The sequence below is a fragment of the Scyliorhinus canicula genome, chromosome 9, assembly GCF_902713615.1.
Source record: "Scyliorhinus canicula chromosome 9, sScyCan1.1, whole genome shotgun sequence".
In the NCBI taxonomy this organism is placed as follows: domain Eukaryota; kingdom Metazoa; phylum Chordata; class Chondrichthyes; order Carcharhiniformes; family Scyliorhinidae; genus Scyliorhinus; species Scyliorhinus canicula.
This window is the reverse complement of record NC_052154.1, coordinates 134,219,839-134,233,709: the sequence shown is the minus strand read 5'-3', so window position 1 is coordinate 134,233,709 and position 13,871 is coordinate 134,219,839. Positions and strand designations below refer to the sequence as shown.

The window sequence follows — 13,871 nt, the reverse complement described above, 5'->3', positions numbered from 1 at the left end:
TGTGGATCATATAGGCCGATCTGCCTTTTGAACGTAGACACTAAATTGCTGGCAAAGATCTTGGCCACGTGTATAGAGGACTGTGTCCCAGAGGTAATCGGGGAGGATCAGATGGGATTTGTGAAGGATAGGCACCTAACGTTCAACATTAGATGGCTCTTAAATGTTATAATGATGCCAGCACAGGGGCGCGAGGTTGAGGTTGTAGTAGCCATGGATGCAGAAAAGGCCTTTGACTGGGTGGAGTGGAACTACCTATAGGATATTCTAGGCAGGTTTGGGTTCGGACAGGGATTGTGGATTGGTCCGGTTGCTATACCAGGCTCCAGTGGTGAATGTAAGAACCAACTGGATCCAGTCAGAATATTTTAGTCTTTGTAGGGGGACAAGACAAGGTGGAAGGCTCACCCCACTGCTGTTTGCAGGGGATAATGAGAGGGGGGTTGGAGCATAGGGTCTCACTCTACGCGGACGATTTACTCCTTTATATCACAGATCAGTGGGGGGGGGGGGGGATGGGATGGCTGGAATTATGGAGACACTGGAAGAATTTGAGCGGTCAGGAAGTAGTGGGGTAGGGGTCGGTTTGGGAGTGAGTAGAGGTGGCAACTTGTAAGGGCACGAGCTTGGGGGCTTTACTAACTGTGCCCCTGCCATTCTCGCTGGCTCACTCCACAATCCCGGTGGTGGTGGCAGCCCTGGGAGTGTGGGGGCAATGGAGACAGCACATTGGACTGGAGGGGGCATCAGTGTGGTCATCGATTTGTGATAATCACTGTTTTGCTCTAGGGGGGCTGGATGGGGGCTTTAGGAGGTGGCAGCGGGCAAGGATTGAGAGATTTGAGGATCTCTTCATTCAGGAGGGTTTCCCGAGACTGGAGGCATTGGAGGAGAGTTTGAGTTGCCGGGTGGGAAAGGATTTTGGTACCTGCAGGTACGGGACTTTGTTCGGAGGCTGGTTCCAAGCTTTCCTCGCCTCCCCCTGAGGGGACTACAGGATAAGGTGATGTCAAAAACGGGAGTTGGGGAGGGGAGGGTCTCGGAGATATACAAGGAATTGATGGAGTGGGAAGGAGTCCCAGTCAGAGAGGTGAAGAGGAAGTGGGAGGAAGAGTTGGGAGGGGAGCTGGAAGTCGGACTATGGGAAAAGGCTTTGAGGAGAGTTAATTCATCCTCGTTGTGTGCCAGGCTTAGCCTGATCCAGTTCAAGGTGGTTCTTAGGGCCCACATGACGGTAGCCCAGATGAGTAGGTTTTTTGAGGAAGTGGAGGATAGGTGCGGACGCTGTGGGGGAAGCCCAGCAAATCATGTACATATATTCTGGGCGTGCCTAAAGTTGAGGGGATTCCGGCAGGAATTTGCAGACGTCATGTCAGAGATCCTGGAAGGGAGGGTGATTCCGAGTCCGGAAATTACAATATTTGGGGTATTGGAAGATCCCGGGTCCCAGGGGAGGGGAGGGAGGCCGATGTTCTGGCCTTCTCCTCCCTGGTGGCCCGGAGATGGATTTTGCTGGGATGGAGGGACTCGGAGCCTCCAAAATCAGGAATGTGGGTCAGCGACATGGCAGGGTTTCTCAATCTGGAAAAATTAAGTTCGCCTTGAGAGGTTCAACCCAGGGGTTCGCTCAGAGATGGCAGCCGTTCATCGACTTTGTTAAGGAAAATTGAAAGTCAGCAGTAAGGAGGGGAGGGCAAAGTGGGGGGGGGGGGGGGGGGGGGGGGCATGGTAGTGTAAAACAAAGACAGGGAACTTAATATACGGGTAATCAGCAGATAGGACGGGAGGGTCGGAGGGGATGTTATTTTAATGTTGTTGCATGTGTCGGACCACTCGGTTGTTTAAGAAATGTTAAATTGTTAAACTGTGAAAATTACAAATACTTCAATAAAATATATTTTTTTAATATTTTACTTACACCGTCCTTTAAGGTATAGCATGGACTGTGGACCCCAACTTTTAGGAATAACCCTGCTCTAGGGGAGAGAAGAAACACATTTGAAAAGTATAAATAAGTATATTGATAAATATCAAGAATTAAGAGTTTGTTTCAGAACTTTACCTTTGGAGTGCAGCAGGATTCGACAACGAGAAAGATTATCACGAAAGCATAAGTGCAGATTGCTGCCATCTTAACGATCTACAGAGGAAGAATTGGAAAGAAATAAGATGAGATAGTGTCCGTCGATTGCCAGATGCGTTGTTATGTGTTGTAAAGATTGCCACCCTAGTGAAGAAAATAACAGTTACCTTATTGAAAATGGCAAATGCACAACAGGTTAAACAATATCGAAGAGAGCCGTAGTCATCCAGTTTTACAGCACAGAAAGAGGCCCTTCGGCCTATCGTGTCTGTGCCAGTCATCCAGCACCAATCTATTCTACAGAAGGTTAGGTTAATGTTTTGGATGGGACTATTGATGAAAACTGCTACCTGTGATTGATGCTCTGGTTTATTTCTAGCAATGTAAACAGCCATCTGATACCCACTTACAGGGACCACTTTTCATATGTGAGCCATGGCAGTAGGTGCCAGCTTGTTATTTGACAGTGGGGAGGTTATTTAGCTGAACCTACCCTGTTGCTCACCTAATATCCATACACACGGCATGTCTTTTCCGGAAAAGGTCACTACTACAAATCAGGAATGAAAACATGAGCAGATTTCCCCACAACCTCATGGCGCTGAGGTCAATGATTATGCTCCAGTGGCTTAAAACCAAAATGTTGTGGATGCTGAAAATCTGAAATAAAACTCTGTCCTGAAGAAATCATTTCGAACTCGAAATGTCGACTCTGTATCTTTCTCTACAGATGCTGCCAGACCTAATGAGCTTTTTTCCACACTCTCTTATTTTCAATAGCTGCCCCAGTTCACCTTAACTAAGATAGACTTGGGTTAAAGAATATCCAAAAAGTTCAATATCTGCAGCATAGACAAAAGAAATTAATAAGGGATGAAAATATAAAGCAATAAAAAGCTTATATATGCTAACAGCCTCCCCGAACAGGCGCCGGAATGTGGCGACTAGGGGCTTTTCACAGTAACTTCATTTGAAGCCTACTTGTGACAATAAGCGATTTTAATTTCATTTTTCAACTCTGAAATTAAATTAAAATGAAGCTTTCAGAATTTCCAGATAGTCTGATGTGACACTGCATTATCTTGTTTTGCAACGCGACTAAATGAGACCAATTAAAGTGTTGCAAGGCTAAAACTGCATTGCATTGGTGCAAAACTGCATTGCATAGTTGCCTTAAAGAAATCACAGCAGCTTCCCCACAGCCACAACTAACCCATTCACTATTACTTTCAGCAGCAGTACCACCATTTGCGAGAGTCAGCAAACCCTGTCTTTTGTGGAAAAAACAGGTATTTGAGAGTTTTGTCACAGCCTCACTTGCAAGTAGCATGTTGGTGCTATTTCACATAACTTACACTATAATGCTATTCATTTATAAATGAAAAGAGTGCATTTGAAAACAAAACTTACATCTTACTGCATCTCTCAATGTGAGCTTAATGTAGTTAACATTCTACCAATTTCTTTGGAATGTATCAACTGTTTTGAAGTGACCATTTTTACATCATAACATCGCATTAGCTTCAAATATTACACCATCTGTCTCAGCATTTCATTGCTAAGATTGACAGCATGCCCTGTCAAGCTCCGGTGTCAGTTCTGTACATTTATAATATATATTTGATACCAGATCACTCACATTTGGAACAACAATACTGCATGTCCTGATGTCATCTAAGTTGATGCTGTAAATTGGATGTGTCCTGTGCACTCCATAGCAAAAGGATTGTAACTGAGAGTCATATTAGAGCAAACTTTTTAAAAATTGCATTTATAAAGTGCCTAGTCACCTCAAAAGTCTGCACACAATTACATGTTTTTAGTGTAGTGAATGTTGCTCTGGAGCAAAACTAGCAACAAAGCATCACATAGATCGAGTAAGATGATTTAATTTGGACCTGCTGATCTTAGCTGAGCTGTTTGGCAGGAGCTGTTTTTGCTCTTATTTGAATGTTGCATTGAGATTTCCAAGGCCCGAGTTTGACATCCCATCCAACGGGACATCCCACCTATTTGCACTGCACTGCCTAAGAAATGCTGTGTCAACTGAGTTCAGCAATTCCTGGAGTCATTTTAGATCAGTAACCTTTCATTCACAAGCCTTTAAATTAAACTTAACCTGCCCTCCTGCCTTACCACGTTTCTGTATCAAAGTTAATTCAAAATAAATCTTTTATTTTCTTACCATCATACTAGATGCGTTAATCGCTTTTTTTTAGCAATGTCCCTTTACAAGTTGCCAATTTCTCCCTCTGGAAACAATGCGATTCATTCACTTTCCTCAAACACACATCGCCTGCTGCAGTCTTCAGCCCGCTGGGTCGCAGTGCTCTGGCAAGATTCCTGAAGCCACAGGTATCCCTGTCTCTCTAGCACTCGAGAGGACAAGGGGAGGCGAACTCCCTTCCCTCTATAAACCATCTCAACTTCAGTGCAAGGACGTCATCGCCAGCCCTGACACAGCCAATGCAAAGGGGTTAATTCAATTTGACTGGAGTTTGCCACATGTCTCGGAAGAGGCAAGTGAGACATGATCCTGTTAGCGTTTATTTGCGTTCAGGTACATGGGTTGATAGATGAGAAAGCTCAGAGACCCATCGATAGTGGGTAGACCTGCAGAACAGGTGGTTAAAAATGTTCGTGAATCTGAATGAAATGAAGTTATCCAGATGAGTATACCGAATTAAGTAATTGAACAGTAGAGCTTAAAATAAACGGATCGACTCAAGTAGGTACACACGCGTTCAGTAATTAGATTTGATATATCTACACATCTGATTATAACAATTGGTGGATTTATTGATTTACCTCTTTATGTAGCAGGCTGCATTAGGAGATATAAATGTTAGATTGACAGAACATATAAAACAATTACATTAAATTTCCCCTAAGTATGTCACACAGAGAATTCCATATTAGATTAGTTAATATACACAACGACTTGAATAAAAGCATAAATATTCCGAATAAGGCTATGCCAAAAGGTATATAGATTCAATACCACATATATCTGTTGACAACCTTTGATAGAAACGCCGACTTCTAATTTGTTGACCAGTTTATAGATTAAAATACAGCCCTACCTATAGATTGGTTCTCAACTGCATATTTTTGATATATGCGCCTCGAATCATAGAATCACTGCAGTGCAGAAGGTGGCCAGTCAGCCCATTGAGCCTGCACTGACCCCTCCAAAGAACACCCAACCGAGGCCCACAACCCACCCTGTCCCCGTAACTCAATAATCCCAACGAACCTTTCGAACACTAAGAGGTAATTTATCATGGCCAATCCACCCAACCTACACATTTTTGGACTGTGGGAGGAAATCAGAGCACCCAGAGGAAACACACGGAAACACGGGGGGAACGTATAAACTCCACACAGACAGTGACCCAAGGCGGGAATTAAACCCGGATCCCTGGCGCTATGAGGCAGTAGTGCTAACCACTGTGCCATCCCACATAGAAGGAATAAGGAAGGCTGGGGTTAAATTTAGAATTAACTTGCAGCAATGAGGGGCATTTTAGGACATCAGGATTTCTCAAAGCACTTTAGAGCCAAATATTTTTGAAGTCTAGTCACTTTTTAAAAAATGTTTTTATTCTCCATTTTCACATTTTCCTTCAAAATTTACACCCCACCCACAGACAGTAAACGGTAACAAATACAAAATCAATCCCCTTAACAATAACATCGATCCCATCCTCCCACCACCCCAAACAACGGCCCACCTGTCAATATATGCATCCAATAAAACAAACCCTCCCACGGTGGAAACAAAAAACAAAGGAGAAAAAGAGAAAAGGAGTCCGGGACCGCCCATGGTGTCCAGTCACTGTTTTAATATGGGAAACTCAGCTGGAAATTTGGCACAGCAAAGCCCCACACACATCAATGTTTTGATGTTGTTAGAGGGATTAATGATGAACAAGACACCAGGGGATTTCACTGCTATCCTTCAAATAATGCCATCAGCTAATTTACACACTTCAGGAACACTCGCCCAGCCCTCCAACCTCTAACAATGAACTAAAATGAATGAGAGGTGTATCCCAAAGTGCTGGTGGTTCAATTAAAGAACAAAGAAAATTACAGCACAGGAACAGGCCCTTCGGCCCTCCCAGCCTGTGCCAATCTGGAAATGCACTAAAATACTCTTCACTTACAAGAAAAACTATCAAAAATGCTGCAATTTATTTAATCGTGAAAGACTTTCATGGTCTAACTATGCTCTATGTGGACAAATTGGCACATTTGGCCTCTGCTTGGATATGTCCTACTCAAAAGCAAAATCTTTTCTCTCGTCCAAATGGCTCACTTTGTAACTGCCCTGCCTGATGTTGAAGAAACCATTCAAAGCGGTGGCATCCTATATTTGGTCCCCATTCTGTGTTTAGTCAGTGAATCTGAATTAGTTGAGGGAGAACAGAGCTGACTTTCCAGTCTGGATTACTTTTCGTCAATGCTTGAGAAGCATCATCCAGATTCAAAGCATTAGCTCCGTTCTCTCTCCACAGATGCTGTTGGACCTGCTGAGGTTTTCCAGCATTTTTTTGTTTTTGTTTCAGATTCCAGTATCCGCAGTAATTTGCTTTTATATTATATGAATTAGTTGAGGACGGTTCAAGCTCTAACTTCCAAACCCATGATCACTACCATTTAGAAGCACAAAGGCAGCAGAGGCAAGGGAACACTATCACCTGAAAGTTCCCCTCCAAATCACCCACCATCCTGACTTGGAAATACATCAGCGTTCCTTCACTGTCACTGGGTCAAAATCCTGGAACCCCCTCCCTACCAGCACTTTGGGTGTACCTACACCACATAGACTGCAGCAGTTCGAAAATGCAGCCCACCGCCAGCTTCTCAAGACAATTAAGGATGGGCAATAAACGCTGGCCTAGCCGAAGGTGTCCACATCCCATGAATTAATTTCAAAATGTAATGTTTGAGTTTTACAACTTTAAAACCCTAGTTTGTGTGTTACAGTAAAAGTCTTAAAACTTGAAATCTTGTCCATTGGTTATTTCTGTCAGTCACTAGATTAATTTATTTGTAAAAGTTAGCGGTCTCTATCGGGATTGTAAAATATACATAACGGAGAGGAAACATCAAGATATTGTTCTGGAAAATACAGAATGTGTCATTTGAAACATAGAGGTCTGCCAATATCTGGTCTGGGAGAGTGCAGGGAAAGATCCCACAAGAGGTTGGTGGCAGCTGAAAAGAGCAGAAACTGTGGCCAGCTCTTCTGTCAAAAAATGCAGTCAATTTCAGTCTGTCAGAATTGTTATTACAACCTGCAGCAGGAGAAAGGGAAAAATAAAAAAGAGAGTTTGCATAGATTTCTTTGTGCTGTTGAAACATTGTGATGTACTGAATAGAGGGGGACCCATTGGCCTGGTTGTGTCCCACCATGCCCCTTTAAGCCCCGTAGCCCATCCCCTATCGGAGGACCCGATCTCTCCCGCCAAAAAGCACTAAGCGCGGGCTCCCCTCGCCCCCTCCCCCCACGTGCGAGGCAGCAGCCATCAGGAGAAGAGCAGAACGCGAAGCAGCAACAGCTGGCGGTCGGGGCACGGCCCGGGGGAGCTCCGCTCCCCTCAAGGAGGTGGAAGGCTCAAAGAAACGGCAGCAAGAATGAGGAGAATGAGAAGGAAGAGGTTTGTTGGTGGACTCAGCTGGGAAACAAGTAAGAAAGATTTAAGGGACTGCTTTTCTGGATGTGGAGAGATTGTAGACTGCTTAATTAAAATGGATCCTGTGACTGGGCGTTCGCGAGGATTTGGGTTTATCCTCTTCAAGGATCCTGAAAGAGTAGACAGGGTATTGAATGGGGAGCACTAACTTGATGGGAGAGTTATTGATCCCAAGAAAGCTCAGGCCATGAAGGGCAAGGTTGAAATAAAATTGGCCCAATCTAAGGAAGTGTACCAGCAGCAGCAACCAGCAGCAATGGGGAGGACAGAACACAGAGAACAGAGAAAACAGAGATACAGCAACAGGAGAGAATGGGAGGAGAACTACAAGAGAGAGAGAGTCTGAAGGTCCCTACAACAAACCAGCAGCATCCAGAATCACAAATCGTTTTTCCTTTCTGTAAAGAAGTGTTTGCAATTTAAAGAAAAGAAAAGTATAATAATAAAATAACTTAACCTGAAAAAGTGGTTATTAGCTTACTTCACTTCCTTAATAACGCAGGACCCAGGACATCGATGCTATTAAGGGTTAAGTAGGTAAAATTCTTCGGTGAAGGTATGGGTTATACCGGGGAATAACTTGGAAATATAGTTTGACCTGAATGGCACCCACTGAAGCCTGCATCGGAGTCAGGGAGTGAGAATCCCTGTTCACCATTTAGAATATTGGCCCTTTTTGGTATAGGGGGAATTCTAAGACAGAGTGGTGAATTTACAAAAACATGGCGCCCAACGTGGGGCTCGAGCCCATAATTACGCCCAGCCTGTTTTTTTGCTTTCTCCATGGCATCCAGCGTGGAGGCCTAGAATATTAGAAGTTTCTAGGTAAAGCGAGGCTGGAATATTAGAAGTTTCTAGCTGAGCAGAATGGGGGCTAGAGTAGGGGCTAGAATATTAGAAGTTTCTAGTTCCCAAGAAACAGTTGGAATATTAGAAGTTTCTAACCGGCACAAAGGCTAGAATATTAGACGTTTCTGGTCTATGTGTGAGTCAGACTTTACCTGCCGAGTTTAGTCTGGAAAGGATATTCTGTGGATCGAGGGGACTGAAACTCAGGTTGGGTGTGAATCAGCAGACTAGAAGATGCTGACCCTGAGTGAAAGTCTGCAAGACATCTTGGTGACAGCACTAAAAATCTTGCATCCATTACTGGTAAAAGGAGGCCAAAAAATAAATCATCCTTAGAGTAAGGCAGATTGTGCGGAAAATTTTCTGGAAAATGGGGACACCTAGAATTCAGAGACCAATAACCAATCGACCTTTAACTAAAACAGGAAGATAGTGCCTTAGTCAGCCTTGGATAGGGCCCAGAAAGGGTACTTATCCTTAATTTCAGATTGCAACTGAAAGGGACAACTAGGAACAGAACTTGAATTCCAAAAAATGGCAATGAGAATAATCCTCTTGCTCTGAAACATGGTCAAGAGAGTTGAAACAATGAAACAAAAGTAGAAAAGCTTAACAGAGGCAAAAAAAAACTCCTGCAGAAGTGAAACTTAACCGCATGGAGGGGTCTCAAAATTTTGTTAAGAATAACTAAAACCCTACAGAATAGAGGTCCAAGATCTCAGTGGATAAATGTGTATGTGTGTGTTTAATAAGGATTTGTGAAATCCTACAGAATAGAGGTCCAAGATCTGAGTGGATGAATGTGTGTGTGTATGTCTAATACGGAATTGTGAATTTCCTTTAATGTTTGTATTTTTAAAAAAATGTTGTATTTTGTAAAGCCGATTTTCACATAAATTGGAAGTTATAAACAGCAGGCAGCAGTCAGCTGCTTTGCAGACTTTGAAATTGAAACTGCATGGCTCCGCAGGGTCCTAGTGCCTGGCGATCACACAAGGTCATATGCAGAAATAATGATGTGTAGAATGTTAAATACCTTGAAGAAGGAGCTTTAGAAAATAAAGATATTAAAACCAATTGATAATACAGAGGAAATTTGGGTGAAGCTACCCACTGAGACTGCAGGGAAAATGATCTGTGAAGCTGTAAACTGTAAAGACAAGATTGTTCAGATTCTGGGTACACATACTTGATGGGAGAGTTATTGATCCCAAGAAAGCTCAGGCCATGAAGGGCAAGGTTGAAATAAAATTGGCCCAATCTAAGGAAGTGTAATGAAAAATATACACTTTGTCAGAAAGATATTCTCTCAGCAACCAGCAGCAATGGGGAGGACAGAACACAGAGAACAGAGAAAACAGAGAAACAGCAACAGGAGAGAAGGGGAGGAGAACTACAAGAGAGAGAGAGTCTGAAGGTCCCTACAACAAACCAGCAGCATCCAGAATCACAAATCGTTTTTCCTTTCTGTAAAGAAGTGTTTGCAATTTAAAGAAAAGAAAAGTATAATAATAAAATAACTTAACCTGAAAAAGTGGTTATTAGCTTACTTCACTTCCTTAATAACGCAGGACCCAGGACATCGATGCTATTAAGGGTTAAGTAGGTAAAATTCTTCGGTGAAGGTATGGGTTATACCGGGGAATAACTTGGAAATATAGTTTGACCTGAATGGCACCCACTGAAGCCTGCATCGGAGTCAGGGAGTGAGAATCCCTGTTCACCATTTAGAATATTGGCCCTTTTTGGTATAGGGGGAATTCTAAGACAGAGTGGTGAATTTACAAAAACAATATTTTCTAACCCCATCTTCACCCAGCATACGTACATTTGCCACTTCAGACAGAAATTGTTTGCCGATCAGGATTGGAAATTCTAACTGACCTTTCACTTCATAAGCATACAATTTTTGACACAAACTGTAGAGATTTTCAAGTTGCCCCTGGGCTAAACTCAGCCAACACATTAAAAACTTGGCTGAAATCTGGGGTCTTCTGGTCTAGACAGCACTGCTCAGTGGCCTTTCCCCCAACTCATGAGAACAATCCTTGACCCTGACAGTATGGGTTGGTCAAGTCATGAAAATGCCTGACAGTTTGCCATAGGAGTGCAGCAATTTCTTCACTCAGTTCACGGAGTGAACATTTGTGGGGGTGGGATTGTACATTTTACATTTCTGCTTTATAATATCGAGCAATGAAAGATCCAAGAGTTTGTTTGTTTGTCTGTTTGTTTTCACTCTGGGTTTGAGACAGTGGAAATAGTGAGTATCTTGTGAATCTGCAATGAAGTTTCGGAGGCTCGATCTACCAGAGCCTGTAAACCATATAAACCACATATCATTGTGGGCCAAGAACTGAAGGATGTGTCTATTTCACAGCATACAATTCTTTAGAAGTGGAAACACCTGACAAATAGCAAGAGAATCTGGATGGAATTCACCCTTTTAATGTTCAGTTACTCGAACTCCTGAAGGTTTTCCGCTTCTGTTAGAATGTTGTTAATTAAAAAGTACATTTCCATCATCCTCACTATTGCCTGCCATTTTTCGATATGTCTTTCTCTGTTTCTGTGTCTTTCCCTTGACCACTGTTTATGTTATTTGTTTTTTCCCTGTGAATGCCTTTCTGGCACTTTTCTTTACCTTCCTCTAAATTTCTGTATTTCGGCAACTCATATTTTATCTATTTTTTTCTCATTCTCCCGTGTCTTGTTACTCACTTTCCCTGTATCTGTATGTGTCTGTTTGTGAATCTGTTTCTTTACCGTATTTCTATCTTTCATTCCATTCCATGCTTTTTTGGTGACTGGTCTCCCTCTTCTGTTGCCGTTACTTTCCTCTCTGTGGTGACAGGAAGGTTTAACCTAGGTGAGCAAGTAGATTTAGGTGCAAGTGGTGGGGCGGTAGGGCTGGTGGGTGAAAAAATGCAAGTGTGTCAGGAAGCCAACTCCAACCCACCAGTTTCCAAACGTAACTTAAGTAGATCATAATGCAATGCCTTCGGGAGAGCTAGTTGTCGACTTCAATGTGTTGGTTGCCCAATTAGAACAAAAGTGGCCTTTTGCAACTTCACTGTGTCACAGCTTTTTTGGGCTTACTGGAATTCACCAGTCTGAACAAGGTGTGAACACAGCAGTAACTGAGGCCAGTGAAGACATGACAGGAAAATATTCCAATAAGTACTGACTCCTCACAGTTGCATTCACACCTGTGAAAAAGGCTTTGTTCGCACTCACTTGCACTGAGCAATTACTTTGGTGGTGTTATTTAAACTTTGGAGATTTGCACTTCAGACCTGCACTTTATAGGTCTAATCTATCAGATCAGCATCGGTACAGCTTAGCTGTGTTACTTTCATTCTAACATGAGTGAGATGAGTAGAAGCACCACAAACACCCAGCAGGAGCAGCAGCAGCCTGCTGTTAACATACCTGAAGCTCCACAGGAGCGAGAAAATCAACAGGGTGGTGCACCTTGCCGACGGCCCCACTCACCACAGGGCATACATGCAGAGGATAATCTTCCTCGTCATGACAGAGTGTCAGGAAGCTCCGGGCCTCACCTTGGGTGATGGTCTGATGGAATCAGACCTGCTTTCAAGTAGACAGGATGGTCATAGAAAAAAAACGCACAGAACAGGCCCTTCGGCCCACGATGTTGTGCCGAACCTTTGTCCTAATCATAGATTATCATAGAATTTACAGTGCAGAAGGAGGCCACTCGGCCCATCGAGTCTGCACCGGCTCTTGGAAAGAGCACCCTACACCTCCACCCTATCCCCAGAACCCAGTGACCCCATGCAACACTAAGGGCAATTTTGGACACTAAGGCAATTTATCATGGCCAATCCACCTAACCTGCACATCTTTGGACTGTGGGAGGAAACCGGAGCATCCGGAGGAAACCCACGCACACACGGGGAGGATGTGCAGACTCCGCACAGTGACCCAAACCGGGAATCGAACCTGGGACCCTGGAGCTGTGAAGCAATTGTGCTAACCACAATGCTACCATGCTGCCCTTAAAAGCCTGAGCCATTGGTAACGTCATGCTTTACCAATGGCTGTCAAAGTCATCACCTCGCTCAACTTCTCGGCCTCTGGATCCTTCCAGGGTACAACTGCCGGAGACAATTGCAGGGCATCATAATCGACAGCACGCAAATGTATAAGACTGCTAATTGGTGCTTTGTTTGATGAGGCTGGCAAGTATATGAACCTTTCCACTGATAATGCCAGTCAGATCCAGTGACCAGGGGCTTGGTTTTGCATTGCTTGCTGACTTCCAATAGGTAAAGAATACCAACAACTGCACACATGTGGCAATCAAGTCATCTTCAGATCGTCCAGGACTTTACGTCAATCAGATGGGCTCCATCAATATGCAATAGCTGTTTATGAAGGCATGCACAAGATTCCCAGACAAATCTGAGTATGGATCCATGTTGGTCCATTCCTGGGCACACTCTAAGTGGATGGTGATTTGAAGTGAAGTCACCTACATCGCATACTACCATTGGAAGTTTACACCAATGTTTTTCAACTCATGGATTGCCTAAAATCATGGTGTCAGACAATGGAACCATATTCACAAGTGCTGAATTTCGAAACTTCATCAGTCTCAACAGTATTAAACACATTAGAACTGTGCCTTACCACACACCATCACGCAGACTAGCCAAGGTATCTATCCAAGCTTTCATGTCTGGCATGAAGAAAATGTCAGGAGGATCCTTGGAAACCACAATCTCAGGCTTTCTTCTGAGCTATTGTACCACTTCATATGCAACAATGAGAGTTCCACCAGCCGAACTGCTGATGGAATGTTGTCTCAAACGAGTCTGAAGCACATGCTTCCAAATCTGAAAGGGAGGGCAGAGACCAGAAAAACAGCCATGATTCACTAGTGGAGCCAACAGCAAGGTCCACGTATGGTTCCAGCGGTCAGGAATCTGGTGTGCTGGTTGCAGACAGTGTCCAGCGCTGACACACTCAGCTGAGATCCGTGCCGCTGTGCGGGGAGCTTCTGCTAGGACTAGGGAGAGTGGTGGGGGGGGGGGGGGGTGGCCAGGGGGTGGGCTGTGTGGTCAGGGTGGACGGGTATGCGGTCCAGCACGGCCAGCGCCATGTTTCTCGGCATGACTGGTGGGGGGGTAGGCACACGCAGTTGTAGCTTGTCAGCCCAGCGCATGCGTGGCCCGGGACCCAGTGACTATCTGGCCATTCTCCGCAAGATC

General features: G+C 43.9%; 1 protein-coding gene across 2 annotated transcripts in view; it reads right to left on the bottom strand.

Moving 5' to 3' along the window:
* Nucleotides 1-13,871, bottom strand: part of LOC119971722 (spexin-like) — a 97,199-nt gene that overhangs the window by 11,816 nt on the left and 71,512 nt on the right. Inside the window, exons 1-3 of one of the 2 annotated variants that reach the window (XM_038807665.1) lie at nt 4,269-4,502; nt 2,063-2,140; nt 1,919-1,976 (exon numbers count right to left, since the gene is read on the bottom strand). In XM_038807665.1, coding sequence (XP_038663593.1) covers nt 1,919-1,976; nt 2,063-2,140; nt 4,269-4,274 — 142 coding nt within the window. In that variant the 5' untranslated portion in view covers nt 4,275-4,502. Of the gene's footprint in view, nt 1-1,918; nt 1,977-2,062; nt 2,141-4,268; nt 4,503-13,871 lie in introns of those variants that run through there. The other variant, XM_038807666.1, reaches the window with a different exon arrangement.